This window comes from Papilio polytes, unplaced genomic scaffold, assembly GCF_000836215.1.
Source record: "Papilio polytes unplaced genomic scaffold, Ppol_1.0 DF822067.1, whole genome shotgun sequence".
Lineage (NCBI taxonomy): Eukaryota > Metazoa > Arthropoda > Insecta > Lepidoptera > Papilionidae > Papilio > Papilio polytes.
The window spans coordinates 2,268,482-2,293,036 of NW_013527137.1; the positions used below are offsets into that span (position 1 = coordinate 2,268,482).

The 24,555-nt window shown below is 32.9% G+C and overlaps 1 protein-coding gene across 5 annotated transcripts in view; it reads left to right on the forward strand.

Moving 5' to 3' along the window:
* Nucleotides 1-23,295, forward strand: part of LOC106107192 (GTP exchange factor for ARFs 1) — a 38,100-nt gene extending 14,805 nt beyond the window's left edge. For all 5 annotated transcript variants that reach the window (XM_013287931.1, XM_013287928.1, XM_013287927.1 and 2 more), the window contains 7 exons: nucleotides 10,926-11,058; nucleotides 15,511-15,709; nucleotides 17,297-17,558; nucleotides 18,854-18,972; nucleotides 19,285-19,396; nucleotides 20,245-20,375; nucleotides 20,817-23,295. In XM_013287931.1, the coding sequence (XP_013143385.1) occupies nucleotides 10,926-11,058; nucleotides 15,511-15,709; nucleotides 17,297-17,558; nucleotides 18,854-18,972; nucleotides 19,285-19,396; nucleotides 20,245-20,375; nucleotides 20,817-20,952 (1,092 nt within the window). In that variant the 3' untranslated portion in view covers nucleotides 20,953-23,295. The remainder of the gene's footprint in view (nucleotides 1-10,925; nucleotides 11,059-15,510; nucleotides 15,710-17,296; nucleotides 17,559-18,853; nucleotides 18,973-19,284; nucleotides 19,397-20,244; nucleotides 20,376-20,816) is intronic.
* Nucleotides 23,296-24,555: the final 1,260 nt, after the last annotated feature.

Here is a 24,555-nt window from a genome sequence, read left to right on the forward strand (position 1 = left end):
CTATTAAACAAAGTTTATCAGTCGCTGTAGATATTGCAAAAGTTATTACTGGACATAATCTCGAGCAGGCACGACTCAACTTCTTGATTAAGTTTCTCTATCAGTTCAACTATACTTCGGAATATTTACCGGTCACCAATAATCAAAACATATTACGATCTATAGATAGGTGTTCTGCCTAAATTAATATTGCAGCTTTACTATGATTAAAAATCGAAACTGTTATGATGATTCTTCGCTGTAATGTGCCGATATTCAGTTATCTGTGATTTCTCTCATATAACGTCTCAGACAATGATCTTGATACGCGATCTAAAGATGGCTATTAATTTTTATATGACCTATGCCCTATAATGGCTTATTGGCATTGAGTATAGTGCTTTGTCATGACAACGACAAGTGGAAGCGAACATTATCTCTATCAATATTGGTTTATATACTTTCATATTTAAATTTCCTCTATAACACTTAAATATTTATAACGCTTCTGTTAAATAGTGCTATTTAGTTTATTGTAACATGGTGTAGAGTATCACGGATGTTATAGTAAACTCTTCGTTGTTGTGAAACACGTTCAAAATGTAAACAGAAGTGTCATCTTGTTTACTATGTTTATTGTTTTACTGCCATCAATGTTTTCATTTCGGATAACATTACCGGTTCGTGCGTAAACAAGCGAAGTTCAAGCAACAGATAATAAATAGCACCTAGCTTCAGTTTTCACATTAGATAAAAATTACCGTTACCATGGTAACCTTGTTTCCTTGATGTTAGCAGCTTGAAGTTTATGGTCCTTTTCCCACATGAGGATTTTTTCCAAGTGGTTTACCCCATAAGTTAATAATATATAGCCCCAATTGTTTCGTAAGTGTAGGGTTTTTTATTAAAGACAATAATATCAAAAATATGCTGACATTACGCCACGAAGTAGAGTGCGTTTACGCTTTGTTATATTAGTATAAATGTATATGCTAGTCGATTGTTAATGATGGTAAATCTAGAACAATGTGTACAGAAAATGTTTTATGAAAATAAATCATGGCTGATTGTCTCCAGAAAGATTCGTTGCGCGGTAATTACTACCGCAAACTGGAGTACCTACGGCCGTTCACGTCCATCCTTTCACTACGCGGCTTCCATAATGCGCTATATCAACTGTTCTTGGCCTCTTTTTTAGAGGATGCTATGAATGCGAATTTTTATATGCACATTATGTTCTACGCGAAGCTTAAATTTGTCTGTGCTTTTTTGATAGTTGGTGACTTCAATACGCACATCTGCTGAATAGCGTGCAAAAGAAAACATGGTAAATATTTAAACATACTGGTGTAAACTGTATTGGAGGTTAGAAAGTCATCAACTAAATATTCAACTCAAAAGAAATTGTTTACAAATGTACTAAACGTCTGTTTACTGTCGTAGTTGTCTCTTGATATTTCTTATGAATATCATAGTTCACCCTAAAATGGCCGATGGGATAATTTTAGAGTTGGCAGTTAGGCAGAAATGCCGTCGCCGCAGTCGAAATATCACTGGGCCAATAGAAAGTGCCTACCGAAAGTATGCGTCGATTTGCTAGACCTTGACAGATAAAAACTTTTGTCTGATACCTAACGTAATAAATTTTTATGTGGACAAAATTGTGAGCTAAATCTATTACCCCACTTTCTTTATATTTTTGAGTCTAGTAATGTTGCATTAACTGTTTAGCTCGTTTAAATTTCAGTTTTTTTTTCTATTCTTCCAAGTAACTACTGTGATGTAAGTGATATGGTATAAACTTGTGAAAGATAAATAGAACGTCGATAAACTATTAAACAAGAATTTAAATTTATATAGGTATGTATGTGAAAAGACGTAATATTACTTTATAAGGTTCTTTCTGCAAATGATTTGTAATTGATGTGGATGTTGTTACTGCGTTACTACACGGAAGCCTCGTACCCATATTTCCGTCATCAAATGCGCAAAGCATGTATTCAATTTGAATATAATTAGAACAGTCATGTACTAGCTCACGTAGGTAAAGTGTGATTTTATTGTTGACTTTAGAGTTTACACCGTTTATAGCATCGGCCGTCTTGGTTATCTCAATCATGTGATGTCAGCGCTTATTTGTTTGTACACTGTTGTACTAAACTCTATGTAGTCTTAAAGGTTTAATCTTTGCCTTTGGGTAAAGACATCACCGTTATGTAAACTTAGATCCCATGAGGTCATGTATATAACAATTACGTCGAATTCATAAGTCGTAATCAAAAGTAAGATACGTTTAGTTGCAAATCTCTAGTAACCAGAAATAATCGGTCGACCATGAGATGCTGCAATTATTTTTGATACCTGTAATGAAGGTTAACCATATCTTCATCAGATTACATCTGATTTGTAAATCTGTAAGGTTGATCTTTTCATTAAAAAGCACCTACGACTTTTTTAAAAATAGATGGATGAGATGGGTTTTGTGATATTGAAGTTATATTATAGTGATATAGATTTTAGGATAAAAATTTCCTAACATTCAGCCTTTTAGTGTTAGACAAATAAATTTAAATGTATAGTGTACCGTGTAATAAGATATATTGCATGGTTTCAAGGGAGTCGCGTAGTAGTTGGTAAATGTACGGCCCTTTAGAAATAGGTTACAATATTTATAGACTGGCATACATTAGCCCGCCCATTAGCCTGATGGACTATCGTAAACGTTGACTAATAGATTTAATACGTGGTTTTATTATGTTATTTCGTATTATACAATTTATTTAATTAATAGGCTGACTATTTTATAAACATCATAGAGAGTTTGTGAAAACATTTTAGTACTAATGTTATGGTTTCGTAGAGATAGTTATTAAAAATATAACATGTTTAATAGAATATTTGCTTTATTTGCTAAATTATAATATGTAAATCTTTAGATTATTTGATGTTAAATTCAATAAACAATCTTATTGTTATAAAATTACTTTATGGTTTAATATAAGGTATCACCTTAGAATCACGATGTTGTATTTTTATACTGTATTGATTTAATGAATATGGTAATATTTAATCAGCACCAGAAAGTGAATTCCATCCTCTATTTACATATAGGAGCGATTGCCTCAGCGCAGGATAGGATTCATTACGATAAGTTAATGGCTAGTAACGGACGCTACTGTTTGCTCACGTGGACCGTACCTTTGTAACTGAATCTAATGTGCACTCATTAAGACTTCCCCTCGTTATCTACGATACTAAACTTCGGAGGGAGTCTACGTCCTTGTGCCGGCGATATAAAATTAATTACAAGCGCATAAATAGGTAGTTATTCTCGTACTTTTATTACTTAATTAATTTGTTTGGACTGGAATAAACCGTTACGTCAATAACGTCGAAATTTGTACTCTATTTTTTATCTTTGATAAATAAAAGTAATAAGTACAACATTTCTATTATTTCGAATTGTTATTTAAACTGTAGCAAGTAATCGTAATGTTCTAAATATTAACTCATGTTAATATTTAGGTCATTTTAGAACATATTTACAAAATTGCCTCATATTAATAATATTATGTGAAGCTAAAAAGAATACTATATGCTATATAAAACTAAAAAAAATCACTATATTAACACGTTTTTATGTTAAAAAATTACAAATGACGTTATGAAGCAATCATAACGTCATTTACACACTTATGTATGTCTTGATTAATGTTTCTCTTTGTTTCGTAATTTCTTTTACAAATCAAAAAGATTTATGCAATGTTTCAAAAATCTTAAAGAATAAAACATCATGTTTACTCCACTTTTGTCTAATTTAACATTGATATAGATCTTACGTTACAAATAACTTAGATAATAACATCTGATAACAGTGAGCAAGTTATTAGCATCTTTTAAATATTTCCACGTCAATATAATCGAAATTTATGCAACCATATCAATGTACCGTGCGCATCCGGTTTCGGAAGTCGCTAAACACAGGGAAAGTGAATTAATAGGGGAAAGTCTAAGGATTCGGATGATTGCCCACTCAAACGTTGTCTCATCGCAACACGATATTTATCACGTTGTTTACATAAGAATTAAATATCATTTTCAAAAGAAATGACAATGATTTTTTTTTTCAGTAGTTTATATCACGTTTTTATTGAGCTAACTAAGATGACTTAATTTGAATATGCACCTTCTGAAAATATCAGATGAGACGACCACAAAACGACTTTGATTGCGCCAGGTTTGAAATCATTTTTAGTTTGATTTTATACGTGCATATTTATATAAAATAATTATTACAACGGTGCACGTATGCATATGGAATTAACGCAATAAAGCTGGCAAAGCGTCGGCTGAAGCAGCCGCGCATACAAATCGTATCTTAATTAAATAACAAGTTTAAAGTTGTTAACCAATAGACGTACAGTGCGATATTATATTGCAAAGGATCCATCTTGTGTCATTGCATCATAACACTTGATATAGATTGATGGCATGCTATTATTCACTCTTCAAAATTTTCTCTTTATACTCTGGCAATTGTATTCCACATTTATTTCGCACGTTTCCTCGCTGTAAGAATAAAACAAAAGTCCTTTCTTCTTATTTATAAAGGTCTATGTCAATTTGAAAAACAATGCCTTTGATACGAGTTAGATTTTAATTTTTATAAGTTTTTATTCGTCCATTAGTATAGACACATCGGGGTGCAAGACGGTGTTTTGTGGGTTATAGTGACACTTACCAAGGACTTAGAAATAAATCAAAATGAACAAAATAACAAAACAAATTAATTTAGAAATTAAAACTATTAACATTAAAGTCTTTACCAATTTATTTTTGAACAACAAGATACGGGTGAGTCCAAAATTTGATTTAGTTTGATGCAAGTTTTTAGTACCTGCAGAGTTAATTTTAGTTCGAAAAAGATTGTTCTTGTAAAAAATTCGTTCTCCAAGATTTATAAATAAAGAGGTTGAACGTATTTCGCAATCATTCGTTTTAAAATCAATTTGTTCCCGTTGTTTTAATTCGTTTCAGAATTGCCGCGGTTTTTATTGCTGTTTTCTAATCGATGCTTGTAATGATTTAAGTGACATTCTTATAGAAACAGTCTTATGACTTTTTTGCATCACTTCGTATACAGTGTACAGGAATTAAGTGAAAATATTTACCCTTTGTATATTCTTGTAACAAGTTTTGATAAAATAATCATCACATCAAATAATATTAAGGCAAAGATTCACAGTAATTTGCGGCAATCTATTTATTAGTTTAGATATCGCCAAAGATAACCCTTTATTTAATTTTGAACACTTTATTGAGCGAGACCGAAATGCTGTTGTCGATTGCGAAATTCGACGAAAGTGTAGCTAAATGATTACATAATAATTCTCTAGACCTCGGGGTCACACTTTTACCGCAATTCAATTGTTTATAAGTACGCATATGGCGCAGTGCGTTTTACCGTAATGGCCATTATTTCCACATTACACCAGACACTGAGATTAGAGACTTACGAATGTCTAATACGATCTGTTCGGTTATTAGCGAGAGAAATTTTTCTATACGGTACACGAAATCGTTGTTGTGAAAGCAATTAGCATAACAGATTTACATTGATATAATGTTTATAGTCGATCAGATGGAAAGTTTTGATGTTATACAAAATCGTCGTATTATAGCTGGCTTCTGATATTTATACTGGACTAATCTGCATCGAACATTACTGGTCAGAGTCGCTTTTAAACGACGCGCACCCAACAAATTACCGATAGGGCGTTCCGCGTCGACTGCTGCAGTCTGAACGTATGGATCGATGTCTGGATCAGCTCTGGTTAAATCTAGGGATGTGATTGATATCGTATGCGTGCTTTAGTCTAATGGTTATCAGAATATCATATGTGTACACTCATTTTTAGTCACTAGTTGGAGTGAAAGAATCCTCACTAAACGAACTTTGTTGCCTCGCTTCGAAATTGATATTAATAGATGGAAAATTATTGAAATAAGTTCTGTTACAATTTTTCTTTAGAAGAGTATTATACTAGACGATGATGGTATTTCTAATTACATCTCAAAATTCTATCCCTCCTCACATAACAAGATTTCCATCGGCAAAACATTGTCAGTCCTACCTAATAGTAAATTATATGATAACAAACGAATGTGTAAAATGATTGATGGAAATATCGGATTTTATTCCCTTATGTGACAGTGACGTCATTTGCAAACTATCTGAGCCTCTATCAGCCAGTGCTGGGACAGGCCCTTATACAACACATATGATTAACATAACTAGTCTAGACTATCCTTTGATAATGATGCTTATGATTAATGTCCGTGTTGTTGGCGCCCCTGTACTTAACGCACTTCATTCACACAAAGCACTCGAGTGCGGGACGTGTATGAACTAAGTAATTTCTCTCTTAATTGAAAGTCAGATGGACGCACCGTCTACAGGATGTAAGCTGTACAATAAAATTACTAAACCCGCAGTACAATGTTCTTTTCTGTTTGAAAATAAAAAAAAAACAACGGTAAACGGGAACTCTTAAATTTCTTTCTTGTGTACTGTGTCCAGTACCATTAATATTTTTAATACGATAAGACTTTTTTTGTAGACTAAACCAGCACGTTTTTACTTTTTAATGATGAAATTACGTAAAATAACATTCTGTTAAAAAATTAAAAATGAAATTATTATAATGAAATGATAGCACGTAACCATAACATGTTACGAGTAAGCGAAGTAATAAGTAATGCAATAAAATGGTTATATGTATTAAGCAATAAAGTTGTTCGACACATTCACTTTTATCGGTGAAAGGTTCACTTGCTGTCAAGAATTATTCCAACATTCTCAATAAACATATTCCAATTTACGGAGAAACTGTATCCTATCAACAAGACGTATGAAATTTGTATTTTGATATATTTGGTTTGAGTTAGTTAAAGTTGACGAATTGTTTGGATTTAACAAGTTCTTTATACACAGGATAATTTGAAGAAAAGTGTCCTTTGGATTGTTTCAGCTATAAAATATTTGTTACTAAGTTATACGGGATCGGCATTTTGTTCCTTTTTGGACTTTATTACGACTATCGAGGAAGCTGTATAAAACGAATTTGTATTAATCAACTCAATTGCAGCAATGCAATACAGGCAATGTTTAATTTCAATTAAACAGAGCACAGTCTGCAAAAGGAATAACAGCTACTTCAATCGCTTCATTTCATTTGAATTTCTAAAGAGACATGTAAACTTAATTATACTTGTCCCTTTCAAGAAAGATTTCTAAACCACTTTTCATGCAGGCACCTGATGCTCCAGTAAAAACCTGTCTAGACGGGGGGTTAATAAAAACACAGCTCTTATAGGCCTCAACGAATGCAGATAGGCAATACTAGAGTGCGAATGTTCAAGTTATTGTCAACCTTCGGAAAGCAATAGGCTTTAGAATCTATATCTAATATTTATATGGTAGATACTGCTTTGGGTATTAAGAATTCATGATTTAATTAAAAATTCTCTTCTATTAACGAATACAATATCCAAAATACATTTTCCTGTGCAAGCTTTTAGCTTTCCTGCAATAATGAATAGAAATTTAATGCGTATTCATAATAGGAACGTTTTTAAAAATATAGTACACAAAAATTATGAGTATTTTTTAACATTTTAAGGTTTTTAAATAAAAACTGTTTTTGATTCGTGAAACTTTTGTTCCAGTTGCAACAATAATATTTTTTGTAAGATATAGAAACTCAAACATGCCAGGAAATAAAAAATATATTATTTTAGTCTTACGTATTTCTAATTATAGACTGTTAAAATGACGACTAACATTTTATAACAAAGTGGACCGTTTTATGTCTTTCCCTAACCACGATGTTGTATTATATTCAGATTTCTATTGGTATAAAGCGGTAGGGTTTTTAGTATTATTTTATCGTCTAGACGAGTAGGACCCACGTGTCCCGAGGGAGTGGGTTGCCGACCGCAAATTATGTTATGCTAGTTTCACACAGGGGCCGAATATTTGGTTGAACAGTAGGGTAGTGCAGTACTGCTATTGTTTGAGCGTTAAAATTAACGTCATTATGGTACTGATCTATCCTACTGTTCTGCCTCACTGTGTTGCCCTCGTGTAAAACTAGCAACATTGCGACGCAGCCAGAGCGTAGCGGTGGAACGCTCGGTACATTGTGAGCTTGTTTGATTTATTTCAAATGCCTTATCGTATGACTGACAATGAGTCATTTTATCGTACAATATTTTTTAAAGTCATACTTCCTGTAGAGCGATCCTGATTTCGGTAATGTCCCCAAATCATGCGGGAACTTTGTCTATCAAAACTTGTTGTATTTTGTGTAACATCCATTACGTAATATATCAAGTAAGTTTTAATGTACGAATTAAATTCTGATATAAATATTGTAGAGCATGCATCAAATTAAACCCAAGGTGGTGGCTAAGCTAGGCTATGCCGTAGTCTGCAATGTATGTACAACCTAATTAAACCGTTTAAAGGTGTGTTTTCAAATTAAATGATAACAGGTTGGCGTTATATTCTATTACTGTAATATCATTTACGTTTTCATTATACATGTAAATTATAATTTTATTCAACGTTAAACATGATTCTTGGTAATAGTAATTCTAATAATTGACATTTAAATACACCTGTCTCTAAGACTAATCAACGCGAGGTTAGACAGGTGAACACTTTATTTGGATAATTGGGGATACAATATAAATGTAATTTCATATCTATTTTTAATATTAAAACTACGTATAATATCTAAAACAAGTATGTTTGTAGCACTATTATTCCCCCACATTTGAGTAACATTTCGGAAGAACTTAGGTTATATTTTCAATCCATTGCAAATCATTCGCATCGGTAACAAATTTATTGCTTCATATAGCATTTAAGATTGTCAACTATATAGTATTATAGTGCAGCTGAAGTATTTAGATTGTTAGTCTGTCCCCTGTAAAAAGTGATATAAATAAAGATACAGATAGTATGGGAGCGCACGACGGGCGGGCGACGCTTGACCAAGCAGTATGTCTTTTTATTTGCACTACTCGTTACTCGTACAAGCTAGTTTTTATTTGTCGTGGCCGGCGTTCCGTGGAATTTCGTCTATTTTAACATTGATTGTCTATTTTATTTTATTCTAGAAGCTTTTACTATACTTTTTTCTAACTGACGTAAATACAGGTAATAGCTCTTTGTGTTTAAATTCTCTGATATCAAGAATACAAGTATATTTGTAACTTATGAGGTTTATCACATACCAATTTCGCAGCAAATAAACATATTTATGTCCATAAAATATTTATAAATATACATTTATGTTAAAATTAATAGTTATTTTCCTTCCAAGTAATATTTCATAATTGGTCTTTGTTGTTTTAACGATTAGTACACTGTAGACAGTTTAGTGGTCTTTAATTGAAATGAAGGGGAATGTGATATGAATCATCATGACTGACAAAACTAGTTCCACCATATGCGTAAAGTATTTTCAACATATAATTTTTAACATTGCTCTGTGTTTTTATGTTGTATGAAATGCTACGACTGAAAAATTCTAGGAATGTAATCCTGATAAAAAAAACATATACTAACAATGTCAACTCTAAAAGGACATTGAACTATGATCCATAAGTTACTGCTAATTTTATCTAGATAAAAATGACACAGTTAACAGAGTTATGCTAACATACATGATTTTAACACTTGTATGTAACTACATTATTTATAAGTATATAGGTGTTTAATCTCAAAAATAATAACTATCATATTATTGTGTGCAAAGTTTACTAATACCCATTCCTATATCTTTAATTTCTTAAGGTTACAATCCATTTCGTTGTAGCACATTTCTCTTAAACAAATGTATTGTTTATACCGAAAACTATACACTTTATATGGCTAATCCGGTACAGCAGTTGTGCGAAAGTAAATAATGTTAGGCATTCTAATTGCAAGCACGGCTTTGTGGTTCACCTTGCCGCTGGTGCGGTGCACGCGCGGCGCAATGCTCGCTGCAATTTGTATCTATCACAGGAGCTTGCTAACCACAGGCTAGTTTCTAAATTATTGTCACATTGTATACTGGTTTGTACAGGTGACAATAATTTGCAAATGACAGCGTATATAGTAATTAAATGAAAAATATTATGAAAGAATAGCAAAGTGAAATCAAAACAACCTTTCACTACCGTAAATGGGGAAATTTTCTTGTTTGTTACATCGTAAGCATAACATATTTACCAATTTTAATTAATTAGAACAGTTTGACCGGAAACAGATTTATAATTTATTATGTTGGCGCTAAAATTGTATGATGTAAACAACTTGTTCATTTCATTACTCTTATTAACTTAAGTTGTGACCTACATTCTGTAATGAAGAGTTCTTGTTAAATGGCCTGAAACTGAGACTGCAGTTTTTATTAATTTTAGCTCTATCTGTTATTTATTCATTAAATGATTCAGACACAACGTCTACTTTATAAATATATTTTTAATTATACTCTCATACTTACATTTGATGGATGGAGGGATGGATGTTTCTTATTTTGAGCTTAAACGGCTTAACAGATTTCGATGAAATTTGTTATAGATGTAGAGGAAAGTCTGGAAGAACATATAGGCTACTCACTTTTGTTTTTTTAAATCCACGTGGACGAAGTCTCGAGAAAAACCTAGTCTGATATAAAATACTGAAATAAATTTTATTGACAAAAAAAGGTTAAGATAAATTGACATTGTTGGTGCTCAGCTGTTAAGTTTTTGGGGTTCCCTACTGTAATTTTTTGAAGTTAGGATATATAGGTAGAAACATTGAAAAGGTGTACTTTCAAATGTATCCTATTTTTTTGCCTTGTTTAGCGACGTGGAAACAAAATGTTAATTGGTTTTATCTTCTGCAGCAACTCAAAGATGAGCTGGGCGAAGTTGTGGCGGAGCTGGAGGCTCTCGACGGCCAGGAGGAGTGCAAACAGAATAGCAAAGCCAAACAGATGAGCATAGGCAGGAAAAAATTCAATATGGACCCCAAGAAAGGTAAATCGTTTTTCATTGTTTTTCAATTGTCAATTATTTTATGTTTATATGCTATCATTTATTCATTCTCTAAGTTTTATCTAATAAGTGAGAAAAGAGTCCATAGTAAATATATCTTGATGTTCAGACTTCCTAACATCCTTAACCCTAAGAGTAACACATTATGTTTTAATTTCAATAGTACTAACAATTATTGGGTAATATTCATTTGAAGTAATGATCTTTTAAGTCGACCCACGTTTTATGTATCATAACAAAGAGCAGATGAACTCGGCCTACACGGGTAATACTTGTCGATAAGTTTTATCTCTCGAACATTTAGAAGGCATCTTTATTACAATTTAAATGCATTAATAGCTCTTAAGACTGTGACTTATAATTTTTAATTAATGAACTTTTAACTAATAGTTTAGATTGTAAAAATATTTTAAAACGGATAGAATTACTATGAAAGAACTAAATACTTTTCTCATTAACGACGTGGAATATCACAACCTTAAAGACATTCTTGATCGATTATCCACACTAGTAAAGTTCTAATACTTTCAAATGACACCTCTATCTACTTTCCATCTTTTTCCTTAGAAATATAAGTTGTAGTTGGTCAATTATAAACTCGTTGATGTATGTGATGCCATACGTAGCTAACTCGTCATCGTAGCATTTGTAGACAGGTGCGCCATTCCCACGCTCGACGAGGCAGCCAACAGATGTTACTGAACTGACTGGATTATCTAAATGTCATGAATATAATTCACTTATTTTGTCATCTCGACTAATACATATTGCTTTTATTAAAAAGAACAGTGAGTATGTCAAAGAATTATCTTTGACATACTCATATTTTATTTATCGAATTACAGGGTAAATCATACTTCATACTATCATACTAATATTATAAATGCGAAAGCTTAGATTGATGGATGGATGTTTGTTAGAATTTGTAGCCTAAACGGCTGAACGGATTTCGATGAAATTTGGCATAGATGTAAAGGTTAGTCTGGAAGAACACATAGACTACAAAGTTTGTTTTTTTTATTCCACGCAGACGGAATGGCGGGCGAAAGCTAGTTAATCTACAAATTAGGCTAATTTATTCTTTTAAACAGTCTTCGTGACGTCGTTGTTTAACATCCAGTTTGTGTCACTAATTAATTTGTGTCATTACAGGCACCTCATGTTTTTCTATTTTAATTAATAAAAATGTAATCTTATCAGTTGATACCGTAATTTTCAGCTAGATCGGAGAAGCCTCCTAACGATTAAGCTAAACATGTCAAATGCCCGGCTTCCAAGTCACACCTGTGAGGCTAATCATATTATATGACTGATAATTAACCACGATGCTCAGACAATGTTCCCTCATCTAATTAGTGGATTTAATGCCATCATAAAAGGTGCTCAAATAGATAACAATCAGCTCATTTGAGCTGTAATTATTTTTCCGCAAGGTTGAACACCCCTTGTATAGTGGAAGTTTAGGACAAAATCCTATCATACTTTATAACATTTTTGATTCTGACCACACTGAGCCTATATTTCCAGGCTTAATGTTTCAACTAACCACACAGCTTTACAAAGGATTTATTGAATTACGAATAAAAATTAATCTTAAAAAATTGCGATAAAACTATGTATAAATGACCGCAGTTGTGAGAAACATCACTTTAGGTCTTTTAACTCAGCTAATGTAAGATTCTAAAAGACGAATGTGGGTCAGGTACGCAGAATGCATGTTGTAAAATGCCGTCCTTGTGCTGGAAATGTAGGTGCTGAGACTTGTTTTCATCAAAGTTCAACATAATCATTAATTCTATGCGAATACTGGACATATTCGCCTTTTGAAATAGACAAAATTATAGAGATCAAGGTTATCAATATTTGCTTTGCTAAATTTTTTAGAACGTTGATAAATTGCCTGAAAAATGCGAATAGCACATCACTTCGATGACGTCTGTTTCCCTAAGATTAAAATCGCAAATATCAATATTGTTATCAACAAGGTTATTCACCTCCACGTTCTCTTTAGCTAAAACATCTATCGTCCGTAATCAAGTTTTTCTCGTAGTTTTTAATGTAGTCTTCGCGTATATTTACGAATTAGATTAAGTAATGGAACACAAGTTCGCAGTGTCATAATTAATTCTGTGTTAAAAACATACGACTAATAAATAAATGGACTTGTTTACAATTGTCTCTAATACAATACGTCATGAATTTTTAATATGTCTTTTTTATACAGGCTGTTTCACATTGTAAAACATTAATGTAATACATTAGATGCGATATCTCCTATCTGTGATCACTGCTCTGTAACTAATTACGTATACCGATGTCATCTCATAAACCGGTCAGTCGCAGAGGTATTTTATTTACGCAGCAATAACTCGATATACCTCCTGACATCAGTTAAGAATGTGTAAATATGCTACGAATAATAAACAACCAGGAAACACTGTTGTGTTGCGGTTTTTCCAAAGAAAAATAAAACAGTATGACTATTTTTGTTTTAAGATTATAAGAATGCACTAACCCAACTTCTTAATTCTACATCCATGCATTATTATTCTTCATGAGTACAAAATCTGAACCGCTTTTTTTTAATTACCGGTGCAATCCAAAAGTCTCTAGATATCATCTAATTAGGTCGTGTTTGACAGCAGGAAGTCAATTAACAGAGAACAAGTCGAGGAAAGGTACATTTCCTTTGAAAACTCTTGCAAGCTCGCTTCGCTGGCTGCGCTCCCGTTACAAACAACGCCTCAACGGACAATAGAGTCGTCCTGGTTTTGCGGACAATGTAGTTTACGTAACACTCGCTGATGATTAATTGTTAACATGTATCTCTCTTTAAAGGCATGTCACTAGTGAGCTTAACAAAACCTTTTACTGCCTTTTCCTTCTCGTCAGCGAAGTTGTATGCGGCTTTTAACGTGTTTTTGTATTGACTTCCATGAGGAATAACGGATTCTTTTTTCAAATTTGACCTCGATGAAGGTTTTTTTTGCTGTTTAGTATTCGGTTTTCTGAATGATGATATACAACAAATGTGCAAGTTAAATAGTTACACAGACCCAATTTCAATCGCAATTTTAGCATAATTATTCATACACTTCCCGATTCCTAGCTCCACAGGCATTTGTAATATAGCATCCCACTAACGTCCTGGCTGTATTGCATAATACCAAGATACTGGTATATGTTCTCATGCATAATTCAAATTTTATTTCATGACGAGCCGTATATGCTTGAATGTGATGCGTTTTACCCCTCAATATTTATAGATGTCGTATTCATCTGTAAAATATTAAATGCACATAAGGTGAATCATACATGGGCACATATGTAATAAAATGTTTGTGGCAGATGTTGATGCAAATACAAGGATTGTTTATAGTTATGTAAAACTTCGTAGCGTTGGAGGGCTAACAAGCTCTCTCGTTACTCTTACCTCGTGTCGTTTGCGCGCCCCCACACCCTTGGCTTTCTTTTTCATCATTCACGGCAATTTGTCATTATGCTATCTACAATTTAGCACGCTCAAACATCGTAGACATACAAAAAAACTTAATGCAAAGTCGCCATCTTATCTTTCCTGCATTAGTTGCAGTTAAATGACGTTTCTTGTGGCGCTGTGACTAGAATCATTATCTAGAAACGACTTAGTTCTTATACAACATTAATCATTCTAGAGACAGCAATCTAAGGGTACTGAAGTTAGGTATCAAATGGAGGCTTCATCGATAAAAGCTCGGATCGCCTAACGGCCTACGCATTCCGCCCCCTCTGCTGGGGAACGTTTGGAACTAAATGACGTCACCCCGAGCGTAATTTACGACCATCCTCGACATCAAAGCGCCTGTTTATCCCTTTTTGCAGTAAATTTCTGTGCTTAGCAGCTAAAATTTTCCAACGGCTTTTACCAGTACTAGTATTTATAGCTATGTCTGTAGGCTCCCGGGACTGATAGATGAGTTGAACTAGTATTGATTTATTATAATTTAAACTTCTAGGTTTAAAAAATGTGTTTTATAATATTAAACTGAAAAATCACTTATTGCGCAGTATTATGAATAATTCTATTAGTTGGTAATGTTGGTTATTTACCAGGTAGGCAAGAAATAATAATCTACGAACACTTGTCATTACAACGTTTGTGGTTTTCAGTGTTGTAGAAAATTATGTTCCATTCCATTTCTTTCCCTCCATTGTTCTGTAATATCGTCTACTTTTCACGCATTATACCGAGTAAACAACCGCCCAAAGAAAAAAACATGCGTATCGATTACGCGGTCTTAGATTGTTTTTGAATTCACTCCCTGTTTACAAAGAAATGAACCTACTTAGTTAAGGATGTAATTGTTAAATTGTAAGAAAATACCAGTGTAATAATTATTTCTACAATAACAGATTATAGATGACACAATTTGATTTTAACATTTTTCGTTTCAGGCATAGAATACCTCTACGAGAACGGATTGCTGCAAAGGACACCAGAGGATGTGGCGCAATTTCTTCACAAAGGCGAAGGCCTCAGCAAGACGGCTATCGGCGACTACTTGGGCGAGCGGTCAGAGTTCAATGAAGCCGTCCTTCGAGCCTTCGTCGAATTACACGACTTTACGGATTTAATATTAGTACAAGCGTTAAGGTAATTTCGCATTAATATTACAAGCTCTAGATAATTGAGAACTCCTTGCTTTTCTCGAATCTCAGTACAAAAAGTAAAAAGATTTACATTTTGTTCTAGTTAATAATTTTTTATCAGTATTGTTCTCGCTACAATAACTGTTTATTTTTCGCCGTTCTGTACCGCTATTCCGAGAATTCGAGATCGTATTTATTTTAGATTACGAAATGGTATTACTGTTTAACAAATTATTTGTTTATACAGTGAGTTGTATCTTGTCGATAATGAATACTATTTGAACACATGTTTATGTTTATTTTGGAATAACATTTTACTCAATAATTTTTGCTTGTATCGGATAGATGAATAAAGAATTACGTAAGTGGGAAACACAACTGAGATTTCTATAATATGAAGACATTTGGAGATTCCAATTCAAATTAGATATTCCTACGCACATTTGTTTCATGTAGATTGTTTGGCTTTAGAGATGTTTTAGTTTGGAGACAGTATTTATTTGCGTCTAAAGAATTTCGTAATAATAGCGGTTTCCTATTTTCCGGTGAAGAATAATGTATCTCGATACTATGCAGTTATTTTAATTACAGTTTGTGATGAAATATTATCCATTGTATGCAGTGTTTTAATAACAAAAGCGACTGTTAATTGTCGTGCAGGGTCGCTATAGGGGATGTTTCTGCTATTTGTATAATGAACAACCTGTCACCGTTTATGTACGCTTTTTGTTCACACTTTCATTTATTTATCGCAGTATGTTATGTTCTCATTTAGAAAACTTTTTTTAAAAAAGCATTGAAAACCAATATGGGTAATGTTTTTTTTTTAATTTGCATGCAATCGGTATTTCCTACCCATATCTAGAAAAGTGACCTCATTTTATGTCCTGTTTTGTTGCGTAGGACGGTTAGGTTTATAATTTTAAAGTTTGGGTAAAAACCCGACGGTACTTAGGCGTGAGATACGGGAAAATGTAGAAAAACTCACCCGAAGGTTTTTTTAAACTGCGTAGTAACCGTGAGGTTAAGTTTACTTATGCTTTGACAACCAAAAATACCTACGTCATTTAACTAACATTGATAACAGATAGGTCATTAACATTCAATATGTTTAAGGTTTTTTCCTGTTTAGTCACGAAAATGTACACAAAAGGCGTATCCTGTTTGCGATAATAAGTGGCCTTTGTTGACTTTATGTTCTTATTAAACAATGTAATAAAACACGTAGAAAAAGAGATAGCGATGTTCATTTAAGCACAATATTCGGTATGTTTAAAATTGAATGACGGAAATTTAATCAGTGACAAATGAATCAGAAGCCGTAAGAGACGAATATATTCGTTATCAAGAACATGAGTCACATTCGATAGTGATTCGGTGACGTCACAGATTATCGAATCGATATCAAAAATTGTAATCAGAGCAAACCCTACTGTACTATCTGTACTAAATGTACTATTTGTTTCTTTTAAAATACTATGTTATTGAGTTTTCGTTGTCAAGATATAAGAAGCTATTTAAATAAAAAACGACGTGATTGTTGTTCATTTCCATCGCAAGTTAGTTTCATAAATGTACATGTTGTTTACAGACAATTCCTCTGGAGTTTTCGATTGCCGGGCGAAGCTCAGAAGATCGACAGAATGATGGAGTGCTTCGCGCAGCGCTACTGCCAATTGAACCCGGACATCTTCACGAACGCTGATACATGTTATGTGCTGAGTTTCGCCATCATCATGCTGAACACGTCGCTTCACAACCCCAGTGTGAAAGACAAGCCGGCGCCTGAACAGTTTGTAGCCATGAACCGTGGTATCAACAATGGCGGAGACTTACCTCATGAATTGCTCTTGGTTAGTATAGTTAGAGAATTAAATTCACTCCCCACTATATTAATACAGGCATAGGATTTAATTTAGCACTTCTGATGTTTGGTAATTTTTTTAAGTCGTTAATAAATTTATGGACCCAGTAGTTGCAGTTAAAATAACACAATTCTTAATTGTAATATCAAATCTTACTAATGTTATAGGTAAATGCGAAAGTTTAGGTGGATGGATGTTTGTTACAGTTTGTAGTCTAAACGACTGAACGGATCTCGATGAAATTTGGCATAGATGTAGAAGATAATCTGGAAAAACACATAGGCTATTTACTTTTGATTTTTAAATCGAGGGCAAACGCTACTATGTAAAAAAGCAATAATGGTTTTCCCATTTCATTATCAGTTTTATGAATATAAAAATATTGCATGTGATTGTGTTGTGGACTTTGCGATGTGATAGTCATGTGTGGGCACGTGTGAACATTCCGCACAAACATATCAGCGCCATTTGTATGTATATAATGTTAGCATATGTATGTCACAAAGGGAACATGAGTCACAGGATACGTGCGTACCCCAGTACTGCGTACACAGTGACGTATTTGTCAATGACGTCACTATTAAAAACCATACAGAAAATTCATTATTTAAATCGGGTATTCAAATTTTACTTTCATTATTGTTGGTGACTTTTTTTAGGATTGATGTTTAGAGAAACTATCGCACAACTGTTTAGTCGCGCTTTGATTCCGATGAGCTTATATGGAGGTTACACTACTCGATTTTTAGTTGTGCAACTAAACAGTTGAATTCGAATCGCACAACATTCGTACGATTGTTAAGTCAAAGTGCGCCCGCTCTTACAGCCTACTATACAAGTTTACAAAAACCATTGTTATGTTTTCAATTCAACCTACTGAATAAACACATCTAATAATAAATTCATCTATTATTCGTAGCAACTGAACCGTTAAAACGTGATTATGAATCGTGTTATTGACAACATTGACCTCTTTGCGAACTTCGATATAATGCTTCTTTCACACGACGACCGAAAAGTGACGTAGAGTAATAGTATAGATCAGTACAAATAGAAGAAGGCAATATTAATGAAGACACAACTTAACTCTTTAACGGTAAATGTGCGTTTAAACATGACAGTACTGCGCGTCACTGTTCTGTCTTCGTGTGAAACCAGCATAATGTAAACAAAGATGATAGACGTTGTTTCTTATCACTGTAATGATAACAGTAAATATGGCATACTGCGAGTTACAGAGCTGGTGACAAGTCGTATTGAAGTTTGCTTGTTGTGTGTTACAGTCATTATACGAGTCTATAAAAACGGAGCCCTTCAAAATACCCGAGGACGACGGCAATGATCTGATGCATACTTTCTTCAATCCGGACAAAGAGGGATGGCTCTGGAAGCAAGGAGGAAGGTATGCTAATCTTACTAATATAAATGCGAAAGTTTGGTTGGATGGATGTTTGTTAGTTTGTAGCCTAAACTTCATGAAATTTAGTATAGGTGTAGAGTATAGTATGAAAGAACACATATTTTTAATTTCACGCCGACGGAGACGCCGGCGAAAGCTAGTATAAAATAAAAATGTATAACTTATTGAATGTAATAAAATGGCTTAAGGTCAAAAAGTGTAATTAAAATAAATGATAGAAAGAGGAAAAAGTTATTTTCGTTATTATTTTTCATTGATAAAAAATTTTAAAAGTACCATTTGTTATAATTCCAGATACAAATCATGGAAGAGACGCTGGTTCATATTGAATGATAACTGTTTATATTACTTCGAATACACGACGGACAAGGAGCCGAGAGGCATCATTCCATTAGAAAATATATCGGTGAGTATTTTACTCTACAAATTCGACTATTGTTACTAAAGTGACATTTTATTTTAGTCACCTGCATCATATTTTGTTATTTTTTCAAACCCCCCTTTCATTCATTTGATTTATGGATATACTTGAATGGAATTTCTAAAATAATTATTTAAAATGTTTGATAAATGTCTGTTTGAACAATGTAAACCAGGGGTGACCAACTTGGTTACTCGAAATTAATTAAATCTACAGTGCAGTGTCAATGACATAGTTTTTGAATTCTTAAATAAAACAGAATAGTTCACTGTAAAATTATGCAGTATTTAACCTATATTAGTCAAGATATTTAAGAAACATATAGACGATACGTAGTAAATAACATTTTTTCATTGCTATTGGTATTGGTGGCCTAGTCAAACTAACTTAGGGTAGGCTCCGAGTCCCTGGGTGGGGACGTATAATGAGCTGGTGATGACGATGATTATTTAGTCTTTTAGTGTTATATTTCTACGGTTTTTTTTGGGGGGGGCGGCCTTTTTGCCGCCCTCATCGTTCCCCTGACATACATTAACTTAGGACATGGGGTTCGGGTGTAATAATTTTTTCAATATGTTTTTTTTTATAGAGTTTCTTAAAATTTTATTATCACAGCTTTAATCACTTTTCTAGCCTAGTTTAATTTACTACATTACAACTAAGGTTAACTTAAAAATGACTAGAAATGATTAAAACTTAATACTACATTGCTAAAAAACCAAATGTACAATAAATATTAAATGCTTAAATCATAAATAATACAATGTTGAGTATATTTGTACGGTTGACGAGTGTGAGGTGCAGCAGAGTACAGTACAGAGTGTGGTGTGCAGGTGCGGCCCGCCAGCGACCGGCAGCGGCCGCACTGCCTGGAGCTGTACGCGAGCGGCGGCGCGGACCTCATCAAGGCATGCAAAACTGATTCAGAAGGAAAAGTCGTTGAAGGAAAACACACCGTTTATAGGTAAATTACATTGTTATTAACGTTTTAATACTATCGAGAGACATAATATATCTATTATAATAAAGCGTAAATACACTCATCTTTGTTGCTTAAGTTGTCAGCAATTACAGCATATTTTTGAATAATTCTTTCCTTAATAAAAAGCCTGACACTTAAGTCACGCTTTAGGCTATATATTTTCACGCCATTAAGCTTAGGGGGTAAATATTTTGGATAAAAACTCTAAGAAAGAGACCATAAGTTGTTGCCAACATCAAGGAAGCAAGGGTGCCATGGTATCAAAGGCTTTCGTTATCATTTGTGCATTTGAATTTTGACATTTGTATCTCTTTTCATAGGTTATGGAAGAAAGAATTTTATATACTTCTTAAAATAAAAATTTTATTTTAATAAGGAAATAAATCGTAAAATTGCCAAAAAAAACAAATAATTGATTTGCAGAATGTCAGCGGCGACGGCGGAGGAGCGCGACGAGTGGATAGAGTGCTTGCGGCGCTCCATCAGCCACAACCCCTTCTACGACATGCTGGCGCAGCGCAAGAAGAAGGCGCAGCACAGCGCGCACGCCGCGCACTAGCACACACACACACACCGACAGACCTACAGACCGACAGACCGACAGACTTACAGATCGACAGACGGACAGACCTACAGAACGACAAACCTACAGACCTACAGACCGATACACCGACAGACTTTTTATTGAGGGGGAAAATGCTATATAGCACCGTCAGACATTTAAGCTACATGCCTGGTTTGTGTCGTGTTCAGGATCATTAGTGTTCAAGTTTTGAAGAAACAGACCTAAGTGTATACAAACTGTTAGTGTTTGCTTTTGAGAAATGTAAACGATCGAATACTGAAACATTTAAAAACACCGTCTTATAATGCAAATCTCATTGAAATTTTGATTTTATAAAGCGGCGTTTATTGAAGTTTGATTCGTTTCAGTATTCGTAAGTAACATCACAATAACTATAGACTAACCGAGAATATAAAATCCTTAGCTTGAAGGAGATTCAATAGACTTCTTTGTTACCAGTTCTGTAATTTTTCGTGTTATGTCAAAGGATTTTATATTTCTGGCCATCCAATAATTCCAATAAGTCGTAAATCAGCATTTTTGTGCTATTTCGCTTGGAAATAGAAAATAGCATATCTATGATTGGGTTCATGAATTCCAAATAAAATTCTTCTGCAAAGAGTAATGTTGTACAATCTACAGAATTACCAATAGGTAAATTGTGCCCTCGTTAATTATTTTTGTTGATTTAAAAGTGTTAAAACGAGGGAATGTCAATTTTTGAACGGAGGTTTGTGATATCCAACCATTCGTCCTTAATTAAAATATTTTTTATTTGTAATTTTGTACATTAACTTAATCAGAAAAAAAATTTCATCAGAAAATTCAATTTGAACAATAAAATGCACAAAGTTTTTTTTTCTGTAATAAAACTGATTTATAACAATGATAAAGTGACGTTAATTTATTTAAAGTCAATTGAATATTAAAAGGATTATTTGAAAATTACATAAACATTCGTCTTGAACGTAGATAAATAATAATTTGAAGTAATTTATTAATAATAAATTAAATGAATATTTGTGATTGAGAAAGTTGGTAATTTAGATTGTCCATGTAAATAAGGAAAGGAAGACTGAGCGAGTAATGGTTTTAAGATAAAAAAAAAAATCACACAACGGAAAAAATAAAACTCCAAAATTAATAAAACTGACTTCCATGAAAAAAGTGCCTGATTATACTGTAATATACCATCGCCATAAAACCGATAGAAAATCTATAGAAATAAGTTTTGTAAATCATTTGATATTTTTAAATACTTATGTAATTCTTATTATTATATGAAATTAACAGATTTTCACTCATCTAGGTTCATAGAATTCTTTCTTTCTTGTATTTTTAGCGAAATCTTGATTCATACATCGAAATGTTAGTTTTTATATAATAAGAATTGCATATGTATTTAATATCTAAATATAAATAATCAGTTTAGGCGATTGTGTTCCATTTACAATTTTACAATAATTTGCGATTTATGAAGTGTTCAATGTTTTTAAGAGATTTTTTGACATGTTTTCGGATGTCTTTGGTAGATATATTGCGTTTGTATGTTACAAGGATGTTCCGGTGAGTAGCACTGATATCGATTCTGTCAGAAAATATGTACTAAATAATCAAAAAATGGTAAAAGAGGGCGCTAGTGAGTTAACAATTTAGTTTCAATTATGTCCACCGGGTCAAATAACTTGTCGGTCTATAGCCGTGGTTATCCGATGACGCCCAGAATCGCGACGCGCTCTTTTGCTCAGCCCTCTTACACAAAGTAATATTCGATTATAACTATCGCATACAAAAGTTAAAAATATTGAAACTGTATATGACATTCGATAAATTACGTACTTGTCACATAGTCATTTCTATGCCTTTTGACACATTTTGTCCATTCTACTAGCAATATCGCTAGTAGAATCGACAAAATATGTAGGAATATAGACCTACAAGGATCTTATGGCAGTTTGACATTGACGGAAGCTGCTAGTTTTTATTGTTAGCGGGAACCTAAAATTCCCAGCATCTTTTGAAATTCTCTCATGTTGAAAACAAAACCAAACTACATGCTATTTTTTTACTAAATTGAATAGCGACAAACAACAGTGCAGTTCCCGCTTCCTCATTAGTCGAAAAATGACATTGTGAGTTCACAAAATTACCAACATCCATATAATTCTTGTAGGTCTGTAAATACGTGCTTATCGCAAGTTATTGTCAGAAACATTTTTGCTTATCAGTGATATCGATAATCGAATATTACTTTGTCTATGGTCTACTTTGTACTGTAATAACGCCATAAGTTATGACGTCATCGGCAAAACTGCTCACGAGTGTTGACACGTCTCATAAAAAAGAAAATATCTGTCAATACAAGTGTAAAGTCAAAATCTATGGGTTTAAAGTTGTCAGTCATTTTTATGATGAAAATAACAACTTTACAGTAACATCTGTCTGCCTGTTAAATGTAGGATTTCACTGTCTATATACTTGAATTAGAATTATTATATTTTAAATACAAGTGTGTTAGTGGAAACCCACATTAATATCTCGATCGCTTCTCATTGCCTAGACAATAATTTTGTTTACACAGTGTGGCTCTGTTGGCCTAAACTTTGTATGAGTTTAGTTATGTACAGTTAACTTAGTTTTAATATGTATTAATGGAAGTATTACTTTATAATGTACCATAAATAGAGTTAGCGGTTATATTTGTTTTAGTGATGTAATATAAGCTTTTTTAATGGTAAGTGTAAATACGGCTAAAAATTGTGTTATATTGACAATTAGTTTATAACAATAATTAATTTTTATTTTCCAAAATATCATTTTGCATTACATCCTACTTTTTACTTATGTATTTTTCTCCTTTTTTTACTTTCTTGTTAATTTTTTTCCCAAAAACCTTTTATCATTTATCACTATATTTAGAAAGATTAATTCGTTATTTTGTTTGTAATTTAATGAAAATCTTGACACAAGAATACTATTTAATATGACCAATATGTATTTATGTAACAACCCTAGTGTTAGCATGCGAGAAATGGGCACATGTTATTTAGAATTACTGAATATTAGTTTATTATGCATTAAACCAATAACTATCGCCATATTTATTTTAGGAAAAATTTTTTTGGGATGAATATTCCGGGATTTGTTAATAATTTAGTATAATAGGGTTGCCACTGGAGAGAAATCGACAACGTATAAAACATAAAAAATGGATCTGATTTTTAATTAAAAGCATATCAAGTTTTTAAACCAATCAGTGTAAACCTACAGTTATTTTTGCTTCTATATTTTTAGTTCCTACCGAAAATGACAATTTTACGCCTGTTTGTCTCTTACTTTTTTCATTATATATGTCCTTATTTATTTTTCATCAACTATGATGGAATTAAATTGCTTCAGTGGTGACAAAAGTAATTAAAAAAGCGGCGTTGATTATATTCTTTTAATTATAGCATAATAGGAATTTTGTTTTTGTAATCTTTATTTTTTATTTAATATAGAAATTAAAAATAAAATAAATGACCCCAAGCATATGTGTAAATGTGACCCCCTATTATGCTATAATGAAAAGAATATAATTCATATACAAGACATCAC